The sequence below is a fragment of the Lampris incognitus genome, chromosome 2, assembly GCF_029633865.1.
Source record: "Lampris incognitus isolate fLamInc1 chromosome 2, fLamInc1.hap2, whole genome shotgun sequence".
Classification (NCBI taxonomy): domain Eukaryota; kingdom Metazoa; phylum Chordata; class Actinopteri; order Lampriformes; family Lampridae; genus Lampris; species Lampris incognitus.
The window spans coordinates 88270803-88296485 of record NC_079212.1 but is presented as its reverse complement, the minus strand read 5'-3'; the positions used below and the strand labels follow the sequence as shown (position 1 = coordinate 88296485).

The window sequence follows — 25683 nt, the reverse complement described above, 5'->3', positions numbered from 1 at the left end:
GTATATATCCGTGAAGACGTTTCGCCTCTCATCCAAGAGGCTTCCTCAGTTCGTGCCTTTCTGACTAGACCAAGCTAGTCCGGACGGATATATACCAAGTCCAGTTGCACTTGATTCAACTCCTTTGGATAAATGTGTGTGTGTGTCACTATATATATGGTCACTATATATACATCGTTATATGTATGTATGTATGTATGTATGTATGTATGTATGTATGTATGTATGTGTGTGTGTGTGTGTGTGTGTGTGTGTGTGTGTGTGTGTGTGTGTGTGTGTATAAGCACACACACACACACACTGTTGATGAAAAAACCTCTAGATTGTCAGAAATACCCACCATTAACCTCCAGATTAGGGTTCTGGTTCACCTCATTGTAGACGCCAATATCAGGCATGTTGGGCAAGTTTGGGTCTGAGCGGCGGGTGGATGACTTCTGACGGACAGAAAAGAAAAATAGAAATAAAAAAAAACACTTGAGTGAATAAAACTGTAAGAGTAAAACAGGACGTTGGTATAAGAGGGCGGCACGGTGGCGCAGTGGTTAGCGCGCCCGCCTCACAGCGAGGAGGCCCTGGGTTCGAACCCCGAGATTGTCCAACCTTGGGGGTCGTCCCAGGTCCGTCCTCTGTGTGGAGTTTGCATGTTCTCCCTGTGTCTGCATGGGTTTCCTCCCACAGTCCAAAGACATGTAGGTCAGGTGAATGGGTCGTACTACATTGTCCCTAGGTGTGTGTGTGAGTGTGTGTATCTGTGTGTGTACTATGTGTGTACTATGTGTGTACTATGTGTGTGTGTGTTCCCAGTGATGGACTGGCGGCCTGTCCAGGGTGTCTGTCCACCTGTCGCCCAATGACTGCTGGGATAGACTCCAGCGTCCTGCGACCCCGACTGGTATAAGCAGCTTGGATAATGGATACATGGATAGTTATCCAACACGGGGATCGCCGGTTCGAATCCCCGCGCTACCTCCAGCTTGGTCGGCTGTCCCTACAGACACAATTGGCGGTGTCTGCGGGTGGGAAGCCGGATGTGGGTATGTGTCCCTGTCGCTGCACTAGCGCCTCCTCTAGTCAGCCGAGGTGCCTGTTTGGGGGAGGGGGGGGGACTACGTCCCCCTGGTGAAACTCCTCACTGTCAGGTGAAAAGAAGCAGCTGGCGACGCCACATGTATGGGAGGAGGCGTGTGGTAGTCTGCAGCCCTCCCCGGCCTGGCAGAGGGGCGGAGCAGCGACCGGGACGGCTCGGAACAGCGGGGGGTAATAGGCCGAGTACAATTGGGGAGCGAAAGGGGGAGAAATATAAAATATAATAAAACAAAATAAAAGAGAGATCTGTGTTTCACATGGCTGGGTCTCCAGGGACCGCAGATCAGGTGTCATGTTTTACCCTACCGAGGGGTGGCGTATTTACTCGCCCACGTCTGTCAGGAGCACAGAGCGAGGTCACACAGATAGGACGGGTTCTCCGCGGGGTGCAACAACATGTCCTCCAACTACACAATGAAGGTTTCGAACCAGCGAGCCTCTGAAGGCCAACTGCAGCGCTCCCACATTCCCGGTTCACCTTTCCCAGGAAATAAAGCACAAAATATGTCCCGCCATGCAGAGCAGCAGAACTACCTGTGTCGTGTATTTTGTATGGGTGTGTAGTATTTTGTATGGGTGTGTAGTATTTGGTATGGGTGTGTAGTATTTTGTATGGGTGTGTTGTATTTTGGTATCTGTGTGTAGTATTTTCTATGGGTGTGTAGTATTTGGTATGGGTGTCGTGTATTTTGTATGGGTGTGTAGTATTTTCTATGGGTGTGTAGTATTTGGTATGGGTGTGTAGTATTTTGTATGGGTGTGTAGTATTTTGTATGGCTGTCGTGTATTTTGTATGGGTGTGTAGTATTTCGTATGGGTGTGTAGTATTTTCTATGGGTGTGTAGTATTTGGTATGGGTGTGTAGTATTTTCTATGGGTGTGTAGTATTTTCTATGGGTGTGCAGTATTTTGTATGGCCATGTGTGTAGTATTTTCTATGGGTGTGTAGTATTTTGTATGGGTGTCGTGTATTTGGTATGGGTGTGTAGTATTTTGTATGGGTGTCGTGCAGCGACTAGGATACACACCCACATCCGGCTTCCCACCTTCAGATAAGGCCAATTGGGACTGTAGGGACGCCCGACCAAGCCGGAGATAACACGGGGATTCGAACCGGCGATCCCCGTGTTGGTAGGCAACGGAATAGACCGCTACACCAACCGGACGCCCTTCGATGTATATCTTTATCCGCTCTCACACAAAGCCCACTGCTGGCCACGTGATGTGTGAAAGACGAATCAAGTTGGACTGGCTGGCTGGACCCAGACGGGCCCCACAGAAGCACCGGCTTCTTGTCCTTAAACAAGTCAAGACTGGAAGCTCAGGTTCCCTCCGCCAAAAAACTGGATCTGGGTCCGGTGTCGCACACTGAGCGATCCTTCTGTCTGCACGCACACAGACACACACACACAGACACACACTTCACTGGACTCACCTGGGTGACTTGTGTCAGTGCCTCAGCCAGTAGTTTCTGGTTGATTCCACACAGGTTGGCCACCTTGTCCTGACACTTGTGATGGACATTCATGGCACAATCTACAACAGAGGACCAAGCTCGTTCACTGTTTGGCCGCCACAAGAGCCACCACGCCAACGCACAACAAGCACATCAACCGGCGCGGCGCCTCACCTTCACACTTCAGGCCCTGTTTGACCAGACCCCACAGCAGGCTGCCGCAGTGGTCGCAGAAGGTCGGGCTCATGTAGTTGTTGATCTTGAAACGGTGCGGCATGTCGATCTTGAAGCGCTCCTTCTGGAACTGCGGAGAGGAACAGGGCTCGTCACGGGTAAGACCGAGGGGTAGGAGCGGGATGAAAATGACGGGCCCATTACCATGCCTCCTCACTGGCCTGCACACTTGCCTCATTCCTCTTTCCCTCTCTCGGGGCTCACTAGTTCCCTAGAAACAACCCAGAACCGAGCGGGCAGACACAGGAGGGGGTTCCAAAGTTCCTCCTGTCTTCCCTGGTCTCCTTTGTTTCTACCCTGATTTAAGGTGTCTCCGAGTCCACGCCCCCTGAGTTACCCACTCATCCCAGCTTTTCCACCATTCAAACGCCTCTGTGTGTGTGTGTGTGTGTGTGTGTGTGTGTGTGTGCTCCACAGTTGACCCTTTCAACGGCACCATTATCTATGCGATCCGGTCTTTGATCGCCATTATCAATGAATATCGATGGCCACCGGAGGGGGCTTCATTTCCATTGGCTGCCATGTCTAACTGCCGCCTGACTCTCCATCGTGCCATGACCCAATAAGAGTTCCTCATTCGGCGACGTCACCGTCAAAGGGCGGTACCTTCTCTACCAGTCTAATCGATGCCGTGGAAAAAGCCGGGGTGAGAAAACCCTGAAGTTGTACTTGGACAACGGACAATAGACATAGCGCACAGTAAAGATAAATGAATAAATAAGTAAAATAAAGTAACATACCACAGTGTCACGGCTGTTGGCAGCCGTGCCGGTGCATCTGCCAATGATTTTGTCAATGCACTTCTTGTGGATGGCCGCGTTGCATTCTGAGGAAGCAGAGAGATGAGAGCGGGGTGAGCGCTGCGGCGCATTAGCCGTAGGTGCGCATGTGGCTTTCATTTGGCGGGAAAGATAAAGCGGTACTGTGAAAGCAGGACTGTTGCGTTGTGCGGTCCTGCGGCCTTACGTCTGCATTTGTAGCCTTGCTTGTTGAGACCCCTGTGGAAGACAAAGAGACAGACACATGACCGGGTTACATTCTGTCACCGATTGATTGGCTGGGGACTGAGTGCTGTTGATAAGGACGACTTCAGACAAGATGTGAGTGCTTCTTCTGACTCATCACGTGCCACTGATAAGGGCCATCCCGATAGGGCCCGGGCAATCGGAGTATCAGAGCTTTCACTGGTAAGGGCCACCCCAATAGGGCCCGGGCGATCGGAGTATCAGAGCTTTCACTGGTAAGGGCCACCCCGAGAGGGCCCGGGCGATTCGAGTATCAGGGCTTTCACTCTGTCTGAACTTCCTCACCCGCAAAACAAAGTGGGCTCCGATGGAGAAACAGCACCAGCGGAGATCTTTACTCATTAAACGACGAGGTACGGTATCATAGACGCCGAAATGTTGAAGCTCCGACATTAATGGACACGTATTTCAAAGAAATTACTCACAAATAGAGTCTCAAACTCAGTCTCTTAGTGGGTTTTAGGACTGCCAGATGTAGTGGGAGATAGGCCTAGGCAATAATTCATCATCTATTGTCTTTCAGTGGTATTGTAGCGGGAGGAAATTTAAATATTGTTATACCTTGATAGACAAGTTTGCTCTAAATTAAAGATGAAAATAATCCATTACCTAAAGTTTCTCCCAAAATGAGGTCTGAAATATTTAAAGGAGTATTATTTGAAAATTAGCTTTGGTTTGATATACTTTACATTACCAAACAGTTCAATGAGTTGAACCTCACTTGGATTCTTAAATATCCAAATTTTAGAACTGTAAGCAGACATTATATATATATATTATCGAGAAAAACTCCCTATGATTTTTTCAATAATAATATTTTCCACATCACCCAGCACTAGTGGGGGGGGGGTGCTCGAATACATATATTTAATTCACTCCATGGGGTCTGTACTCTCGAGCCTTGTAGCCTGCTTATTAACAGTTTATCAGTTCCCCATGAGCCATCACTGGGTTCTGTTCATGGTGGTGGAGGTGCAGGTTGGACTGACCAGACAAAGTCCCTGCAGACGGAGCAGAAGGTGGGCTGCCTGAAGAAGGTGGCAATGAACTCATGATTCTTTATGAAGTGTATCTTGGCCTGTTTGATAGCCCCTCGTCTTCGGTTCAGGGTAGGGGCTTCTCCCTCCTTCACAGCCTGCTTATTTTCTATCAGATAGACAGAAGGAGATAGATCAGTCACCCTGCAACATTGTAGATTGCAGATGAAGCACAGGTCATACATTGATAACCCTAATGTTAATCTATAAGGACCCACTGGAAATTAATATCATTATATATAGTAAATTAATCGTGCTGGTTTGAATCTATATATAATATTGTTATATATATAGTAAATTAATCATGCAGGTACTCTGATTGATAAGATATGATTAGCAAAGAATAGAAAAATTGCTATGATTAATTAATAAGGCAAGGCACATTTATTTGTACAGCACATTTCAGCATCAAGGCAATTCAAAGGCATTAAGAAAAGCAACATAAGGCAATAAAAATACATTTAAGAACAAATAAAAAGAGAGTAAAAGTTAGAGTGCAGTGTAAGATGTTAATCAAAAGCTTCAAATTTTATTTCATCTTAGGCAGCGGCAAACAGGTAAGTCTTCAGCCTTGATTTAAAAGGACTGAGATTTGTAGCAGACCTGCAGTTTTCTGGGAGTTTGTTCCAGATATGCGCTGCATAACAAAAAGCTGCCTCTCCATGTTTAGTTTTGACTCTGGGGGACGAAAGCAGACCTGTCCCAGGCGATCTGAGCGGTCTGGTTGGTTCATAGTGTAGCAGAAGATCAGAAATTTATTTTGGCCCTAAACCATTTAGTGCTTTATAAACCAAGAGCAGAGTTTTAAAATCAATTCTTTAATGGACAGGAAGCCAGTGTAACGACCTTAGAACTGGAGTGATGTGATACACTTTTTTTGGTCTTAGTAAGGACTTGAGCAGCTGCATTCTAAATCAGCTGCAGCTATTTGATCAGTTTTTTTAGAGAGACCTGTAAAGACACCGTTATAGTAGTCATCACCTGAAGATAAACGCAAGGACAAGTTTTTCCAATTCCTGCTGAGACATAAATCCTTTAATTCTTAATATATTCTTCAGGTTATAGTAGGCTGACTTTGTAATTGTCTTAATGTGGCTATATAGATTCAGGTCTGGGTCCATGACTACACCAACATTTCATGCTTGGTTTGTGGTTTTTAAAATGACTGATTGTAGCTGAGTACTGACTTTTAATTGCTTTCTTGGCTCCAAAGACAATTACTTCATTTTTATCTTTGTTTAATTGAAGAAAATTCTGAGAAATCCAATCGTTGATTTGTTCAAAGCACTTACTCGATCCTTGTATGGGATACACGTATATGGTTAGGTAAACCTGTCTGTCATCTGCATAATTTTGTTTTTTTTTCCATAATCTGAACTAGTGGGAGCGTATAGATGTTAAACAGAAGTGACCCCAGAATGGAGCCTTGGGGAACTCCTCAGGTCTTTTTTTTATTTTATTTTTTTAATTGACCTGTGGAGTTCCCAAGGGCTTCATTCTGGAAGTTTTGGGGAACTCCACAGGAGCTTACATTCTTTTTAAGATAAGATTTGTAATTACCTATAGACACAAAGTAGTCCCTGTCCTTTAAGCAGGATTCAAACCAGTTTAGTACTGTGCCAGAAAGTCCCACCTAGTTTTCCAGTCAGTCTAGTAATATGTTTTAGTCAACTGTGTCAAATGCAGCACTGAAATCCAATAATACCAGGACTGAGTTTCTGCCACTGTCTGTGTTTAAGCGGATGTTATTAAAGACCTTAACAAGAGCAGTCTCAGTGCTGTGGTGTGGTCGAAATCCTGACTGGAAAACATCAAAACTGTTGTTTCAGTGTCAAAAAAGTTGTTCAGCTGCTGGAAAACAACTTTTTCAATTATTTTACTTAGAAACGGGAGGTTTGATATGGGCCGATAATTGTTGGTAGTAAGACCAGTATTCTCTGTGTATGTAGGGGTACAGGGCTGAAACAAAGTTAAAGAAGCAAAACACTGAACAGTGGCTAAAGATCAAAATTAAGCAACATGACATTTGGCAAAAGCTAAAGTTAGTTGGCGGACACAAACCACTTCCCCATACCACTGATGTGAAGTAGATACAAACTCTTCAGACACTTTTCTGGCTTCAGGAAAAGTGTGCAGAGTGTATACAACAGATCTGATAAAAGCAGATGAGGATAAAGGAAAAGATGGGAGATGTTAAATTTCATCATGTCTCACCTGTATCAGCTCCTTCCAAGAAGTACTGTGCCGCCATCAGCACTCTGCCAGAGGGCTGGAGATCAATCTGAACACACACACACACACACACACACACACACACACACACACACACACACACACACACACAGTTACACAAAAGCAACTGAAGTGTTACTCTCAAGGAATATTACTCTACACAAAAACATGTGTCTCTCTGATGTCCTACCCAGAATTCACCACGTCCATTGGTTTTCTTGCAGCGTTCGGCAAGGTTAGACACACCAACGGTGACCTCTGCCAGGGCCTCTTCAGCAGTCTTCATCAGCAGCACCTGTAGTACGCGGCCCTCGTAGATGTGGGCATCAAAACTAGACGTCCAGGCGGGGAACATGGTGGGCTTTCGTTGAACCAAGGTTTTACCACGCACTAGGAAAATGTATTTGTGAGTTTGTGTGTGTATGTGTGTGTGTATGTGTGGGAGAGGGGGGTGGGGGGGTGGGGAAGTTATGAATTGATGCTTATTATTATATGCCAAAGCAATGGGATGCAAGCTGCTTTATTATTAGTTTATGACAAGTTTACACAGCTTGTGTAATGAATGTAATTTTACTGTGTCATAGGTTTTCTCACCGGTAGTCAGAGCCTCCTTCATCTTGATAGCACAGAAGGGGGGATCGGCCAAGGGGGGAAGGACGCCCAGGTCATAGGCGTTGAAGGCAATCCTCAAGAAAGGCGCCATTGAGACGAGCGCCGGAGTCACCTGTTGTCACAGAGCACCAGAGTTACCCCGGACATATTTATCTGAAGTCACATGTCAGCTACACAGAAACCTGCTGGCCATACACACATGTGAATCATGACTTAGCTTCAGTTTATTATCAAAATTATTTTTTTTTAACCTGTGTGCAGGTATATTCACACATCCATAGAGAGTGACAGTTCCAGTTGAAGTAGGTGAGAATCACTTTGTCATTTCATTTGATGCACTTGCGCACATGAAATTAAATGAAACATGGTTTCCCCAAGCCCAGAGCAGTGCAACACAAAGACAAAAACACATATCCAAAAACTACAAGAACTACAAGAAAACACATATCCAAACTAACACATGTATCTAAACTAAATTTTTTTTAAAAATCACTGTCCAGGAGAATGAATGCCAGCCAGGATGACTGTCAGAACTGCCGCTCTGCATGGGCTAGCAGTTAGCTTAGTCTGCCCTGCTTCCGGATCCTGTCCGACTGGCCTTGGTGTTTCCTCTTCGTGCACAGCTCCAGGCAGGGCCGTGGTCCCTGGGCACACAGGACGTAGCAGACCAGGCTCCCTCAGCTGATCCAACGCCAGCTCTCCAGCCAGACACCTTCAACACACCACTCCACACTCCACACGATGACACTAACAACACAGTCGAGGCAAGGCGAGGCCGCCGCCAAACCACTCTCAGTGTTATCGGAACTGCCAGTCTGCATGGGCTAGTAGTTAGCTTAGCCTGCCCTGCTTCCACATCCTGTCAGACCGCCCTCGGTGTTTCCTCTTCGGGCGGAGCTCTGGTCAGTGCCGGGGTCCTTGGGCTTACAGGACGCAGCAGACCAAGCTCCCTCAGCTGATCCAATGCTAGCTCTCCCAGCCAGATACCTTCAACACACCTCCCCAAACTCCAATCAAGGCTAGGCAAGGCCGCCGCCAGACCGCCCTTGGTGTTATCGGAACTGCCGGTCTGCCTGGGCTAGCAGTTAGCTTAGCCTGCCCCGCTTCCGCATCCTGTCAGACTGCCCTCGGTGTTTCCTCTTTGTGCACAGCTCCAGGCAGGGCCATGGCCCTGGGCCCACAGGACGCAGCAGACCAAGCTCTCCCAGCCAATCCAGCGCCAGCTCTCCCAGCCATCAAATGAAGACAAACTTAGACGCAGACTTGGACAAAGACACTGCATGGGCGGTACTGGGTGAGGCTGCCGCAAACATGAATTCATACCACCATCTTCCCACACGGTACTGGGTGAGGCCGCTGCAAATGTGACTTTGCGCCCCCATCTTCCCACAACGGAAGCGAAAGGTCTATATGTGATATGCATTCTATACATCTGTTGAAAGACCAAACACCTACAAGAGAATGTCAATGAGAAAGCACGCCTTCAATTTGTGTTTGTATGCCTTGTATGATGGAAACCCAGCCACTGAGGATGCACAAGCCAGTGCCTTCTTAGTGCCGGTCCCAAGTCTGAATAAATGGGGAGGGTTGCGTCAGGTAAGGCAGTGTTTCCCAACCCAGTCCTCAAGGAACCCCTATCCTGCAATTTTCTTTGCAACCCCGAATAGATACCTGTTTGTAGTTATTCAACCAATCAGCAATGAATTATGTCAGATGTTGCACACCTTGCATAATTAAGTGCTGTGAGATGATTGGTTGAGTAAGTACAAGCAGGGCTACCTATGCAGGGTTACAATGAAAATCTGCAGGATAGGGATTCCTTGAGGACTGGGTTGGGAAACACTGAGGTAGGGCATCCGGCGTAAAATCTTTGCCAAATCAAATACTATGTGGGTCATAAATAAGATTTCCATACCGGATCAGTTGAGGCCCGGGTTACTAACGACCGCCACCGGCGCTGTTAACCAGCAGGGTGCTGGTGGAAACTATGCTACTGTTGGGCGAAGGAGAGGGGAAAGGAGAGGGGGAAGGCATGTCCAGAGGCAGCTAGAGAGGAGGAAGGGTAGGAGTGTGGAGGTGAGAGTCGGAACTTTGAATGTTGGCACTATGACTGGTAGAGGGAGAGAGCTGGCTGATATGATGGAAAGAAGAAAGGTAGGTATACTGTGTGTGCAAGAGACCAGATGGAAGGGGAGTAAGGCTAGGAGCATCGGAGGTGCGTTCAAACTTCTACCGTGGTGCGAATGAGAGGAGAAATGGGGTAGGGGTAATTCTGAAGGAAGAATATGTCAACAGTGTGCTGGAGGTGAAGAGTGTCATACAGAGTGATGAGTATGAAGCTGGAAATCGAAGGTGTATTGCTGAATGTTATCAGCACCTATCTCCCGCAAGTTGGGTGTGAGATAGAAGAGAAAGAAGAATTCTGGAGTGAGTTGGATGAAGTGGTGGAGAGGGTACCCAAGGAGGAGAGAGTGGTGACTGGAGCAGATTTCAATGGGCATGTTGGTGAAGGGAACAGAGTTGATGAGGAGGTGATGGGAAGGTATGGTGTCAAGGAGAGAAATGTGAAAGGACAGCTGGTGGTGGATTTTTCAAAAAGGATTGAAATGGCTGTGTTGAATACATATTTCAAGAAGAGGGAGGAACACAGGGTGATGTACAAGAATGGAGGAAAGTGCAAGGACAATTACTTATGTAGAAGGCGCGATCTGAAAGGGATTGGACATTGCAAGGTGGTGACAGGGGAGAACGTAGCTAGGCAGCATCGGAAGGTGGTCTGTAAGATGACTTTGGAGACCAACAAGCGGAAGAGAGTGAAGGCACAGCCGAAGATCAAATGGTGGAAGTTGAAGAAGGAAGCCTGTTGTGTGGAGTTCAGGCAGGAGTTAAAACAGGCACTGGGTGGTAGTGAAGAGTTGCTGGATGTCTGGGCAAGCACTACAGAAATAGTGAGGAAGACAGCTAGGAAGGTACTTGGTGTGTCATCAGGACAGAGGAAGGAAGACAAGGAGATTTGGTGGTGGAATGAGGAAGTACAGCAAAGTATACAGAGGAAGAGTTTGGCAAAGAAGACGTGGGATAGTCAGAGAGGTGAAAAAAGCAGACAGGAGTACAAGAAGATGCAGTGTAAAGTGATGAGAGAGGTGGCAAAGGCAAAGGAAAAGGTGTATGGTGAGTTGTATGACAGGTTAGACACTAAGGAAGGAGAAAAGGACTTGTACCGATTGGCTAGACAGCGAGACCACGATGGGAAGGATGTGCAGCAGGTTAAGGATGTGCAGCAGGTTAGAGATGGAAATGTGCTGACAAGTGAGGAGAGTGTGCTGAGAAAGTGGAAGGAGTACTTTGAGGGGCTGATGAATGAAGAAAATGAGAGAGGGAGAACGTTGGACAATGTGGGGATAGTGAATCAGGAAATGCAGTGGATCAGCAAGGAGGAAGTGAGGGAAGCTATGAAGAGGATGAAGATTGGAAAGGCAGTTGGTCCTGGTAACATATACCTGTGGAGGCATGGAGATGTTTAGGAGAGATGACAGTGGGGTTTTTAACTAGATTGTTTAACACAATCTTGGAAAGTGAGAGGATGCCTGGAGTGGAGATGAAGTACCGATTTTCAAGAACAAGGGTGATGTGTAGAAATGTAGCAACTACAGAGGTATAAAGTTGATCAGCCACAGCATGAAGACATGGGACAGAGTAATAGAAGCTAGGTTAACAGGAGAGGTGATGATCAGCGAGCAGCAGTATGGTTTCATGCCATGAAAGAGCACCACAGATGTGATGTTTGCATTGAGAATGTTGATGGAGAAGTATAGAGAAGGCCAGAAGGAGTTACATTGTGTCTTTGTGGATTTAGAGAAAGCTTATGGCAGGGTGCCGAGAGAGGAGGTGTGACACTGTGTGAGGAAGTCGGGAGTTGCAGAGAAGTATGTAGGAGTGGTGCAGGATATGTATGAGGGAAGTGTGACAGTGGTGAAGTGTGTGGGTGGAATGACAGATGGTTCAAGGTGGAGGTGGGATTACATCAAGGATCGGCTCTGAGCCCTTTCTTGTTTGCAACGTTGATGGACAGGATGACAGACAAGATCAGGCAGGAGTCTCCGTGGACAATGATGTTTGCAGATGACATTGTGATCTGTAGCAAGAGTAGGGTGAAGGTGGAGGAGAGCCTGGAGAGGTGGAGGTATGCACTGGAGAAAAGAGGAATGAAAGTCAGTAGGGGCAAGATGGAATACCTATGCGTGAATGAGAGGGAGGACAGTGGAATGGTGAGGATGCAAGGAGTAGAGGTGACGAAGGCATGAGTTTAAATATTTGGGGTCAACTGTACAAAGTAACGGGTAGTGCAGAAGAGAGGTGAAGAAGAGAGGGCAGGCAGGGTGGAGTGGGTGGAGAAGAGTGTCAGGAGTGATGTGTGACAGAAGGGTACCAGCAAGAGTTAAAGGGAAGGTTTACAAGATGGTAGTGAGACCAGCTATGTTGTATGGTTTGGAGACAGTGGCACTGATGACAAGACAGGAGGAGGAGCTGGAGATGGCAGAGTTGAAGATGATAAGATTTTCATTGGGAGTGATGAAGGAGGACAGGATTAGGAACGAGTATATTAGAGGGACAGCTCAGGGTGGACGGTTTGGAGACAAATCAAGAGAGACAAGATGGAGATGGTGTGGACATGTGTGGAGGAGAGATGCTGGGTATATTGGGAGAAGGATGCTGAATATGGAGCTGCCAGGGAAGAGGAGAAGAGGAAGGCTAAATAGGAGGTTTATGGATGTGGTGAGGGAGGACATGCAGGTGGCTGGTGTGACAGAGGAAGATGCAGAGGACAGGAAGAGATGGAAACGGATGATCCGATGTAGCGCCCCCTAATGGGAGCAGCCAAAAGTAGTAGTAGTAGGAGTAGTAGTATGACTTGTATGACGGACAAATTAAGAAAATGAAATGTTGTCATTCCAGACACCTGACCGGTGAGACGCTAGTAAAAACAACAACTATGTGTACCAGCTTCTGCTACCAAGTCCTCAGTCAAGTCCTCAGCGGGCGAGAACATCTGACCATGAACGCAGTGAGACTCTCTCATTGCTGTTGTACTTTGAAACCTCACCTTGATGCATTCCCGTAAAGCCTTTATCAGAGACCGACACACCCAGCTGAGCATCATTTCAACGCCGGCGGAGAAAACGTCCCCAAACTACGTTCGATCAAAGGCACACACCTCGTCCTCCGGCCTCACAAACAGCTATTGTCCGTTTCCTAAGTGCACAAACTGGACGGAGACAAGCCGACGCGCTGGGTGAAGTTACCCTGAGGTGAATGGTAAAAAAAAACTCATTTTCAGGGAGCAAACACAGCACGCAGGTTGAACTAGGGCCGGTGGGGAAATATCGGTGAAAGGTCAGCATCAGCCACATTTATGGGACCCAAGTATGTGTGCGCGCGCGCGCGCCTCATTAAGTGTTTGTGTACATATTGCAGCTATAAAAAAAAATCTGTTGGCTTAGGCTCGAACTTTCTCCGTGGGAGAACCAGAATCCAGACCTCTGTTTTCACAGAGCCGACGGACGACTCGCAGCATTTACCCTCACGGGCCCTGCAAAGCCTCCGCTTGCAGCAGCATCATCTGCTCAAGACCCGGCTGCATTTATCAAGCCTCGTCGTCAGGTGTGTCAGGTGTGTTGTAACACACCTAAGGTTGTTTTTCTGGTGGTGGTGGTGGGGGGGGGGGTTGCTCTGTGTTACAAAGCCAGCGCGAGCCTCGACATGTCTCTAATCCAGCTGCAAGCACACAGCACCGCAGCACGCCTGGCTGGTATTCACAACCCCAGCACCCAGGCCGGTGCCATAAGAAGCAGAAAATTTCAACAGAAAACAAAAATGAAGTGCGCTGGATGTGAGCCCTCGGTCCTCTCGCCTCCTCTTGCCGAGGGCTTGGGGGGTATTAATCGATAGTAAACTCGCTGAGCGATTGAGGGCAGCGGCAATGGATTATCAGCCAAACGGCACGCGTCGCGCTCTCCGCTAGCCCTGCTCGTCAAACTCACCACTTCTGCACAGGCTCAGGTGCAGCACCGCACCCCCGGCCTGGCTTCCTGAGATTAAGACGCCGCTCATCCGCACACATGGACACACATCTGCACGCATGGACACACATCTGCACGCATGGACACACACGGACACCCCGCTCATCTGCACGCATGGACACACCGAGACGGGAAAAGTGCCACCAGCAGCAGCAGCAACGTGTACGTGTAGGAAGTAAAGGATTTAATGATCGTGCTCAAACAACAGAAACCCGGGGACCGTGCAGACGCCGCCAGGGCAAATATGGACATTTTGAGTCCTTACGTAACGACGGCAGACGTGTGTGTGTGTGTGTGTGTGTGTGTGTGTGTGTGTGTGCGCGTGTCTACAAAGACAAACGCCAGATTTCTATAACAGAATAACTGAATTTCGATGTTTTGGGTTGGTTTTTTTTTACCATTTGACACCTAATGAAAAAAAGACACGCAGCTGAGCCCCCAACGTAATCATATGAGGCACCAGGAGGCGTGCGAATAAGAACTGTGGCGTATGTGGTGCACAACCCACACAGCAGACTCAACAAGTCTCTTTAACGAGACAGATTCGGACACAACAGTACCATTCAGGTGATTTAATTAATGAGATACAGTTTGAGAGTGGCAGATAGAGAGAGGGGGAGGGGGGGGACATGCGCTATTAGTTTGCCCCGATCCTCACAGCCTGCCTGCATCTTATGCGAGAGTACAAAGACAGATGAAAGGAAAGCTGCAGAGCTGGAAAAACGAGCATCAGTCCCTGGCAGGGAGCTGGGACTCTCACCGCAATGGTCAGCTCAACCTGACTTCCACGCTGCTGCTGCCGCCGCCGCTAGACCTCCTCCTAGACCTCCTCCTCCTCCTCTCTGTATTAACACCACACCGCAGCCAGGCCAGCTGAGTCCTCCTGACAACTGGCAGCAACCCCGCGGAACAGATCCAAAGATACACATCCAAACACCCTACCACTTCCACTTCCATATTTGTTTCTCTCTCTCTCTCTCTCTCTCTCTCTCTCTCTCTCTCTCTCTCTCTCTCTCTCCCTCTCTGTCTATCTCTCTCTCTCTCTCTCTCTGTTGCTCTCTCTCCCTCTCTCTCTCTGTCTCTCTCTCTCTGTCTCTCCCCCCCCTCTCTCTCTCTCTGTTGCTCTCTCTCTCTCTTTCTGTTGCTCTCTCTCGCTCTCTGTTGCTCTCTCTCTGTCTCTCGCTCTCTCTCTGTTAATCTCTCTCTCGCTCTCTCTCTCTCTCCCTGTTGCTCTCTCTCTCTCTCTCTCTCTCTCTCTCTCTCTCTCTCTCTCTCTATTGCTCTCTCTCTCTCTCTCTCTCTCTTTCTCTCTCTGTTGCTCTCTCTCTCTCTCTCTCTATTGCTCTCTCTCTCTGTTGCTCTCTCTCTCTCTCTCTCTGTTGCTCTCTCTCTCTCGCACACATACACACATGTGGAAAGGTGTTGAAAAAGAAGCTAATTTGGACAAACCGAACCACCATAGCAGATGAGCAAGGCTGAAAAACATTGGACCACACGCTGTGGTACCGGCCAGCGCGATACCAGGGGGCGCTTATTACTGCGGGCGCGCGTGTGGGCGTGCGTGCGTGCGTGCGTGTGTGCTGAAGTGCACAGGCTGTTCGCGAAAACCCTCAAAAACAAAGCGAAAGGGAGCCTCGCAGCATTTCCCTCAATAGGATGTGGTTGAAAGTTCAATTGTATGGCCGTGGTGCTGCGGTTGGCGCGCACCTTGGGCCGGCCTCGCGATCGTTCCGTAACCAAAATCACATACTAATTTCCTGTTAAAAAGAAAGAAAGGAAAAAAAATAAAGTTTGACGTGATGTATTGAACTTCCGTTTTATTTTTCTTACGAACTAGCAGCTTCTGTAGAGACTGAACCCCCGCCCCCGCCCCCTCCCTCCGCCGCTGTTCGGACCTGTCTACATTCCTGGGCCGGCGCTGCTGCACGATGTCAGTTTGAAGAAGAAGAAGAAGAAAACAAACAAACAAACAAACAAAATCAGGGCTATAGACTGAACACAGTGACTGAACACGTTTCCGGGGGGGGGGCGTGTGTGTAAATCACTTCAGTCTGAGCAACTCGCCGGTCGTGCTGGGTGTAGTAGCCAACGAACGGCACAAAAACCCCTTATCGGTGTTTTCCATCTCCTTGAAAGAGGAGAAAGCGTGCGCGTTTGTGCAGGCCGGTCTGCAGCCCCACTCGTTCATCATGACTTAATACGGGGAGGAAAAGTGGCAGTCGCGTATAGCAGAAGTTTGTTTCTCATGCATGACAGACAGGCAGCAGGCAGCAGGCAGGCAGGCAGCAAGCAGGCAGGCAGGCAGCAGGCAGCAGGGAGGCAACAGGCAGCAGGCAGCATGCAGGCAGGCAGCAGGCAGGCAGGCAGGCAGCAGGCAGGCAGGCAGGCAGCAGGCAGGCAGGCAGCAGGCAGGCAGGCAGCAGGCAGGCAGGCAGCAGGCAGGCAGGCAGCAGGCAGGCAGGCAGCAGGCAGGTTAGCGCTTTCCGCCGGACACCGTGGAAACAACGGCCGGTTCCGCTGCGCCTGCCCGCTGATGGCCAAGCAGGTCGGCGCCGGCCGAGTCCAGCTAAACTGTCCGTGCAGACGGCGGAAAAGTGTCCGCGAGTAGCGCGGAAGAAAGGGCGAATCTCACCTCGCTCCGCGGAGTGTGCAGAAAGTTGGACTCCTCTTCGTCTCGTTCACACCGCCGATTGAGGAAGTGGCGCGCTAGCGAGCTTCTCGGTCGACTGTGACGTGTACCCAGCGCGGCGCATAGCACGCGCGCGCCCGTACACGCGCGCACGCGCGCACGCACACCCGCCCCCCTCTCTCTCTCGCGCTCTCTCTCTCTGTCTCACGAACAGGGTATGCAGAGGGGGTACTCAGATGGCCTGTTTCAAATAATGGTTTTGTGTTTTAGTGTTTTGGCTGGACGGTTACGTGCCGTGTTTCAGGTGCCGTGCCCTGATGGACGGGACGTTTCTCTTGCGTGTCACGTCAAACCTCACACACACACACGCACGCACGCACACGCACACGCACACACACGGCACCGAAGCACCGCTGGAATATTACATACTGACTGGACTGGGAAACTGCCCATCTCCATATGCAGATGTGTGTGTGTGTGGGGGGGTCTTTTTACATAAAGTGTGCGTGCGTGCGTGTGCGCGTGCGCGTGAAGGCTAGACATGCACAGCTGGCTGCCCGGGGTCGTCTGGTGGGTGGGGGGGGGTTGGTGTTGGGCTGCGCCTCGCTTTGTGGAGGTGGCGGAATCAGCTGCAGCAGGTGCTTTCACTGGCGCTCGGTGTGAAGCAAGCGCATCAACTCTGAAGCAAGCGCTCATCCCTCTTCCCTTTCCCAGAATCACCCTTTACCACAACCGCCCCCACCGCCAGCAGCCCCCGTACACGTCCAAGCGAGCCGGTACATAAACCCATATGTAGGGTGCTGTCATGCCCGTGCAGCTATTTTCATCCTCAGCACACCAAAAAACCCAGAAGAGAAATGAAGCATTTATTTAGTCTTTATTGGCTTTGGCTCCCAGTTCTGCCGGGTGAGTCATAAAGTATGTGTATATGTAGTTACTAATGGGTTACTCATTCAGGTACGGGCCAGCTGGCGGAATTGAACGGGTCTGTGTGTTGCCAACACAAACGTGAACAGCACTGAAAGGTGGAGCCTCCCATAGACGAGCTGACAGGTACAGGTGTGTCAGCGTTTCACACTGAGCGACTTGCACAACCTGGAATGTCCGACTCATGACAAAACAGGTAACCTCCACAGAGGAGTCTGAGTGTGTGTGTGTGTGTGTGTGTGTGTGTGTGTGTGTGTGTGTGTGTGTGTGTGTCTGTGTGTGTGTGTGTCTGTGTGTCTGTGTGTGTGTTTGTACCAGGTTTTTCCATCCTAATAGGGACCTAACTCGGGCACTGCAAACTTAGGTTTGCAGCGGCCTCACCCAGTGCCGTCCCTGCAGTGTCTTTGTCCACGTCTGCTTCTAAGTTTGTGTCTTCGTTTAATGGCTGGGAGAGCTGGCGCTGGATCGGCTGGGAGAGCCTGGTCTGCTGCGTCCGGTGGGCCCAAAGACCATGGCCCTGCCTGGAGCTGCACCCGAATTGCAAACACCGAGGGAGGCCTGACAGGGCGTGGAAGCGGGACAGGTTAAGCTAACTGCTAGCCTATGCAGTTCCGACAGTCATCAGTGATTTTTTTTTTGGTTGCTTAGTTTGGATATATGGGTTCATAGTTTGGATATATGTGTTCTAGTTTGGATATATGTGTTCTTAGTTTGGATATATGTGTTCTTAGTTTGGATATATGTGTTCTTAGTTTGGATATACACTACCGTTCAAAAGTTTGGGATCACCCAAACAATTTTGTGTTTTCCATGAAAAGTCACACTTATTCACCACCATATGTTGTGAAATGAATAGAAAATAGAGTCAAGACATTGACAAGGTTAGAAATAATGATTTGTATTTGAAATAAGATTTTTTTTACATCAAACTTTGCTTTCGTCAAAGAATCCTCCATTTGCAGCAATTACAGCATTGCAGACCTTTGGCATTCTAGCTGTTAATTTGTTGAGGTAATCTGGAGAAATTGCACCCCACGCTTCCAGAAGCAGCTCCCACAAGTTGGATTGGTTGGATGGGCACTTCTTTGAGCAGATTGAGTTTCTGGAGCATCACATTTGTGGGGTCAATTAAACGCTCAAAATGGCCAGAAAAAGAGAACTTTAATCTGAAACTCGACAGTCTATTCTTGTTCTTAGAAATGAAGGCTATTCCATGCGAGAAATTGCTAAGAAATTGAAGATTTCCTACACCGGTGTGTACTACTCCCTTCAGAGGACAGCACAAACAGGCTCTAACCAGAGTAGAAAAAGAAGTGGGAGGCCGCGTTGCACAACTGAGCAAGAAGATAAGTACATTAGAGTCTCTAGTTTGAGAAACAGACGCCTCACAGGTCCCCAACTGGCATCTTCATTAAATAGTACCCGCAAAACACCAGTGTCAACATCTACAGTGAAGAGGCGGCTGCGGGATTCTGGGCTTCAGGGCAGAGTGGCAAAGAAAAAGCCATATCTGAGACTGACCAATAAAAGAAAAAGATTAAGATGGGCAAAAGAACACAGACATTGGACAGAGGAAGACTGGAAAAAAGTGTTGTGGACGGATGAATCCAAGTTTGAGGTGTTTGGATCACAAAGAAGAACGTTTGTGAGACGCAGAACAAATGAAAAGATGCTGGAAGAATGCCTGACGCCATCTGTTAAGCATGGTGGAGGTAATGTGATGGTCTGGGGTTGCTTTGGTGCTGGTAAGGTGGGAGATTTGTACAGGGTAAAAGGGATTCTGAATAAGGAAGGCTATCACTCCATTTTGCAACGCCATGCCATACCCAGTGGACAGCGCTTGATTGGAGCCAATTTCATCCTACAACAGGACAATGACCCTAAACACACCTCCAAATTGTGCAAGAACTATTTAGAGCAGAAGAAGGCAGCTGGTATTCTATCGGTAATGGAGTGGCCAGCGCAGTCACCAGATCTGAACCCCATTGAGCTGTTGTGGGAGCAGCTTGACCGTATGGTACGCAAGAAGTGCCCATCCAACCAATCCAACTTGTGGGAGCTGCTTCTGGAAGCGTGGGGTGCAATTTCTCCAGATTACCTCAACAAATTAACAGCTAGAATGCCAAAGGTCTGCAATGCTGTAATTGCTGCAAATGGAGGATTCTTTGACGAAAGCAAAGTTTGATGTAAAAAAAATCTTATTTCAAATACAAATCATTATTTCTAACCTTGTCAATGTCTTGACTCTATTTTCTATTCATTTCACAACATATGGTGGTGAATAAGTGTGACTTTTCATGGAAAACACAAAATTGTTTGGGTGATCCCAAACTTTTGAACGGTAGTGTATGTGTTCTTAGTTTGGATATATGTGTTCTAGTTTGGATATCTGTGTTCTAGTTTGGATATGTGTTCTTAGTTTGGATATATGTGTTCTAGTTTGGATATCTGTGTTCTTAGTTTGGATATATGTGTTCTAGTTTGCATATATGTGTTCTTAGTTTGGATATCTGTGTTCTAGTTTGGATATGTGTTCTTAGTTTGGATATATGTGTTCTTAGTTTGGATATATGTGTTCTTAGTTTGGATATATGTGTTCTTAGTTTGGATATGTGTTCTTAGTTTGGATATATGTGTTCTAGTTTGGATATCTGTGTTCTAGTTTGGATATGTGTTCTTAGTCTGGATAAATGTGTTCTAGTTTGGATATCTGTGTTCTAGTTTGGATATATGTGTTCTAGTTTGGATGTGTTCTTAGTTTGGATATATGTGTTCTAGTTTGGATATATGTGTTCTAGTTTGGATGTGTTCTTAGTTTGGATAAATGTCTTCTAGTTTGGATATCTGTGTTCTAGTTTGGATATGTGTTCTTAGTTGGGGTATACTATGTGTTCTAGTTTGGGTATATGTGATCTTAGTTTAGACATATGTTTTCTTAGTTTGGATATATGTGTTCTAGTTTGGATATCTGTGTTCTTAGTTTGGATATATGTGTTCTAGTTTGGATATCTGTGTTCTAGTTTGGATATATGTGTTCTAGTTTGGATATATGTGTTCTAGTTTGGATATATGTGTTCTTACTTTGGATGTATGTGTTCTAGTTTGGATATATGTTCTTAGTTTGGATATATGTGTTCTAGTTTGGATATCTGTGTTCTTAGTTTGGATATATGTGTTCTGGCTTGGATATGTGTTCTTAGTTGGGGTATACTATGTGTTCTAGTTTGGATATATGTGTTCTAGTTTGGATATATGTGTTCTTAGTTTGGATATATGTGTTCTAGTTTGGATATCTGTGTTCTTAGTTTGGATATATGTGTTCTAGTTTGGATATATGTGTTCTAGTTTGGATATATGTGTTCTAGTTTGGATATATGTGTTCTAGTTTGGATACATGTGTTCTAGTTTGGATATCTGTGTTCTTAGTTTGGACATATGTATTCTGGCTTGGATATGGGATCTTAGTTTAGACATATGTGTTCTAGTTTGGATATATGTGTTCTTAGTTTGGATAAATGTGTTCTAGTTTGGATATATGTGTTCTAGTTTGGATGTGTTCTTAGTTTGGATAAATATGTTCTAGTTTGGATATATGTGATCTTAGTTTAGACATATATGTTCTTAGTTTAGATATATGTGTTCTAGCTTGGATATATGTGTTCTTAGTTTGGATATGTATGTTTTTAGTTTGGCTATATGTGTTCTACTTTTGATATATGTGTTCTAGTTTGGACATATGTGTTCTTAGTTTGGATATATGTGTTCTTAGTTTGGATATATGTGTTCTTAGTTTGGATAAATGTGATCTTAGTTTAGACATATGTGTTCTTAGTTTGGATATATGTGTTCTTAGTTTGGATATGTATGTTTTTAGTTTGGCTATATGTATTCTACTTTTGATATATGTGTTCTAGTTTGGATATATGTGTTCTTAGTTTGGATATATGTGTTCTAGTTTGGATATTATGTGTTCTTAGTTTGGATATATGTGTTCTAGTTTGGGTGTGTTCTTAGTTTGGATAAATGTGTTCTAGTTTGGATATCTGAGTTCTTAGTTTGGATAAATGTGTTCTTAGTTTGGATAAATGTGTTCTAGTTTGAGTGTGTTCTTAGTTTGGATAAATGTGTTCTAGTTTGGATATCTGTGTTCTTAGTTTGGATAAATGTGTTCTTAGTTTGGATAAATGTGTTCTAGTTTGAGTGTGTTTTTAGTTTGGATAAATGTGTTCTAGTTTGGATATCTGTGTTCTTAGTTTGGATATCTGTGTTCTTGTAGTGTTTGAATATGTGTTTTTGTCTTTGTGTTGCACTGCTGTGGGCTGGGGACAACAATATTTCGTTTCATTTCATGTACACATGATGTGAAATGACAAAGTGTTCCTGACTAAATGTCCCCATTACGTTAGAGCAATTAACTTGTGGGGACATTTTACGGGTCCGCATGAGGAAAAAGGAGGTCTATTTTAGGGTTAGGATTTGGGTTTAGGGTTAAGGTTAGAATTAGGATCAGGTTACGGCTAGGGTGAAAGTTAAGGTTAGGCATGTAGTTATGATGGTTAAGGTCAGGGTTAAGGTCCAGGGAATGAAAGTAGTCAATGTGGGGTCCCCACCATATAGGGTGGTGTGTGTGTGTGTGTGTGTGTGTGTGTGTGTGTGTGTGTGTGTGTGTGTGTGTGTGTGTGTGTGTGTGTGTGTGTGTGTGCGATCTCCTGCATCGCCAACCTTTCATGGTGGAGATGCTCGCGTGTACCAATGATCCCAAGAGCTATGCTGTCCGGAGCCTGTCTCCTGGTAGGGTCACCCAAGGCGGACAGGTCAAGGGGGAGGTTCCAGACGAAGCGCAATCCAACAAAGACCTCAACGGCAGAACTGGTGGAAGATGTCCCCAGGTCACAATGGCAGTGAAGGTGAATGAAGGCTGCAACAGAGGGTGGTCCCCAATCGTCTTGGTTCTCCATGCCATTGGACTCTGGCCACCCCCTGCCAAGAACCGTGTGGTGGCTGCAGGCACAGAAGGACCCAGAAGGACCCAGAGGGAGGACGGCCATACTCCACCCCAAGTGACCGCCGGTGATGATGGTGTATTGGCACTGAGCATTTCATATGAAGTTGCACTCTGTCCGATCTCTGACAGACACATACTCATACCACGTGGATTCTCCCTTGCCACGCCTTAAAAATACACAGGGGTGTGGCACAAAATACTGGGCCCTATACAAAAGCAGTCTCTGTGGGCCCCCTTCCTCTCTTGATCCATGTCTCTCACTCATCTTTTTAAAAAAAAAGTTTTACAAATAATTTAGCCAACAGCTGTACTCATGAATCTGTAGTGGTTACTGGGGTTGTTATGAACTGTTCACACCACATTTAAACAAGTAATAATCATCTGTGACATGTGCTTATGTCTGCTCAGTCTGAAATCTCACCACATGTCATGGGTGGTGAGACCTCACGTATGGTAATGTCATGTCATACATGACGTTGTTGCTATGATGCTGATTAATTTATGTTGTGCAAAAAAATTACATGCTCCAAGCTATCCTGGTTGACTGCCCCCAAAGCAACATACCGGTCTTAGCTTCAACCACTCATAAACAGTGTTAGCAAGTTGTGTATACAGGACTGACATAGCCCCTTAATCAGAACTAGAATGAGACGCACTTTATTTGTCAGTTCATTTCATGAACTTGCACACATGAAATGAAACGAAACATCACCTCCCCCGGCCCACAGCAGTGCAACACAAGGACAAAACCACATCCAAAAACTACAAGCACACACATATCCAAACTAACACACATATCTAAACTAACACACATATCTAAACTAACACATATATGTAAACTAACACACATATCCAAACTAACACACATATATCTAAACTAACACATATCCAAACTAACACATATATCTAAACTTACACACATATCCAAACTAACACATATAACTAAATTAACACACATATCCAAACTAACACATATATGTAAACTAACACATATATCTAGACTAACACATATATCTAAACTAACACATATATCTAAACTAACACATATATCTAAACCAGGGGTCGGGAACCTTTTTGACTGGGAGGGCCATAAAAGCCAAATATTTCTAAATATATTTCATTGAGAGCCATATAGTATTTTAGACGTATAATAAATTAAATATGTCTTACTTTTAATGCGACTTCTGGTGCTGCATGGTTTTGCTGATGGCCTTGTAGTCTGGTTCATACGTGGTGAGGTTGAGCTTCATGCAGGCGTTGAGGCTTCCATCAGTTAAACGTGAGCGTAGGTTGGTCTTAATGTTCCTCATATGCGAGAAAGACTGTTCACATGCATATGTAGAGCCAAACATGGTCAATACGGCAATACTCACACGCTGCATTGTGTGGTATGTCACAGGAAGCTCGTTCCAAGTTTTAAGAATCAGCTGGTCTTCAGGTTGAAGATTTTTAATTTCTGTCCACTTGTGTTCCCTCGCCAGCTCTGCTCGCTGTCGCGCAAGACTTTCCAACTCTCCATTAAGTGACTTGAACTTACTCATCCACATGTCTGATGCCTTCAGGTCAGCAACTTCCAGCTCAAAGTCTCCGATAGAGACCCCGGGGATGCATGTCAGGTCGATTTTGTCCACTGCACACTCATGTGGATGAGTGATGAACTTGAAAAGACCAGTGCGCGCACGAAATTCTCCAAAACGTGCTTTGAATGACTGCAGGAGATTGAACGTAAAGCCAGCTAGCTGCTGGAGATCCAGATGTTGAGTGGAGTCACTTGCTAAGCATGCATCTCTAAATTGTTGCAGTCTTTCAAAGTGCAGAAGACGACCTGTTTCAATGTCCCTGAGAAAGACTTCCAGCTTGCTTTCAAATGCAAACACTGCTTGTTGAAGGGATGAGATTGTATTTCCAATACCTTGCATTTTCACATTGAGCTGGTTCAGATGGCCAGTTATGTCCACGAGATAGTGAAACTGCAGGAGCCAGTCAGTGTTGTCTAGCTCAGGATGCTTGACGCCTTTCATTTCAAGAAAAGTCCGGATTTCACTCAGGCAAGCTGCAAAACGGCTGAGCACCTTCCCCCTTGACAACCAACGCACGTTGCTGTGTAAAAGCAGACCGGGATAATGATTCCCAACTTCTTCTAACAGAGCTTTAAACTGGCGATCATTTAAAGCTCGGGCAACAATAAAGTTGACCACTCGAATGACCAGAGACATCACCTCGCCAAGCTCCTGGCCACACGTCTGAGCGCAAAGCGCCTCCTGGTGCAGGATGCAATGAAAACTTAGGATGGCTCTCTTTTCATGTTCACGGAGAAGCGCTACAAATCCTTTGTTCTTCCCCAACATACAGGGTGCACCATCAGTACAGACAGAAATAAGTTTATCCATCGGTAGTTTTTTTTCTTTAGCAAACTCTATGAAAGACATGAATAAATCCTCTCCTCTTGTTGTCCCTTTCATTGGCAAAACAGCCAAGCTTTCCTCACGCAGTGTGTCACCTGCAGCATACCTGGCAATGATACTGCACTGAGATAGATGGCTAACGTCTGTTGACTCATCTAACGCGAGAGAAAAGTATGTCCCGGCGTTTATGTCCTTAATTTGTGTTTCCTCGACTTGATTTGCCATCATGGTGCTACGATCGTGCACAGTTCTTGCTGACAGGGGCATGTCTTTTATTCGTTTGATTATCTTGTCTTTATTTGGGAAGTCATCAAACAGTTCATTGGCCACATCAAGCATGAATGTTTTGGCATACTCGCCATCTGTGAATGACTTTCCATTCCTTACTATTGCCAAAGCCCCCGCAAAGCTAGCGGAATTCCCGTCACCTTGCTTGGTTCACACACGTAGTTGCTGCTGACTCGTCTGCACTCTCCGCTGTAGCTCCTCGCATGCCCTTTTCCTGCTGTCCCCCGCTGGATATTTCGATGCAAATGAAGCATGGTGCGTATCGAAGTGCCGCTTTATATTTGACCGTTTCATCGATGCAATTTTATCATTGCATATTAGACATACCGCAGATCCTGCTCTCTCCACAAATGCAAATTCCTCTGTCCACGCAGCCTGGAATGCACGGTAATCATCGTCTTTTTTTCTTTTCGCCATCTTTTCCGTTACAAGGGTTGAAGCGGATAAACTAGTTGGCTATCTGATAAAATTGATTTCTTCACCTTTACAATGACCCGGACATGCTCGCGAGCCATTGGTTCCCGACCCGACCCACGGGTGACCCGTGACCCGTGAAATTTATCTTCAAAACTAATTTCTGTTTACTTTAAAATGACACAGTATTATTAAGAAATATCACAAGTATTTTAAAATCAGTTCCAAACTGATTTTTTTTTAAAAAAAA

At 46.4% G+C, this 25683-nt stretch overlaps 1 protein-coding gene across 1 annotated transcript in view; it reads right to left on the bottom strand.

Moving 5' to 3' along the window:
* The window catches only part of prkcda (protein kinase C, delta a), a 27320-nt gene extending 10895 nt beyond the window's left edge, over positions 1–16425 (bottom strand). The window contains exons 1-10 of the mRNA XM_056273048.1: positions 16398–16425; positions 7668–7797; positions 7264–7463; positions 7056–7122; positions 4794–4950; positions 3746–3777; positions 3520–3605; positions 2720–2849; positions 2525–2625; positions 341–437 (exon numbers count right to left, since the gene is read on the bottom strand). Of these exons, the coding sequence (XP_056129023.1) occupies positions 341–437; positions 2525–2625; positions 2720–2849; positions 3520–3605; positions 3746–3777; positions 4794–4950; positions 7056–7122; positions 7264–7463; positions 7668–7776 (979 nt within the window). The 5' untranslated portion in view covers positions 7777–7797; positions 16398–16425. The remainder of the gene's footprint in view (positions 1–340; positions 438–2524; positions 2626–2719; positions 2850–3519; positions 3606–3745; positions 3778–4793; positions 4951–7055; positions 7123–7263; positions 7464–7667; positions 7798–16397) is intronic.
* Positions 16426–25683: the final 9258 nt, after the last annotated feature.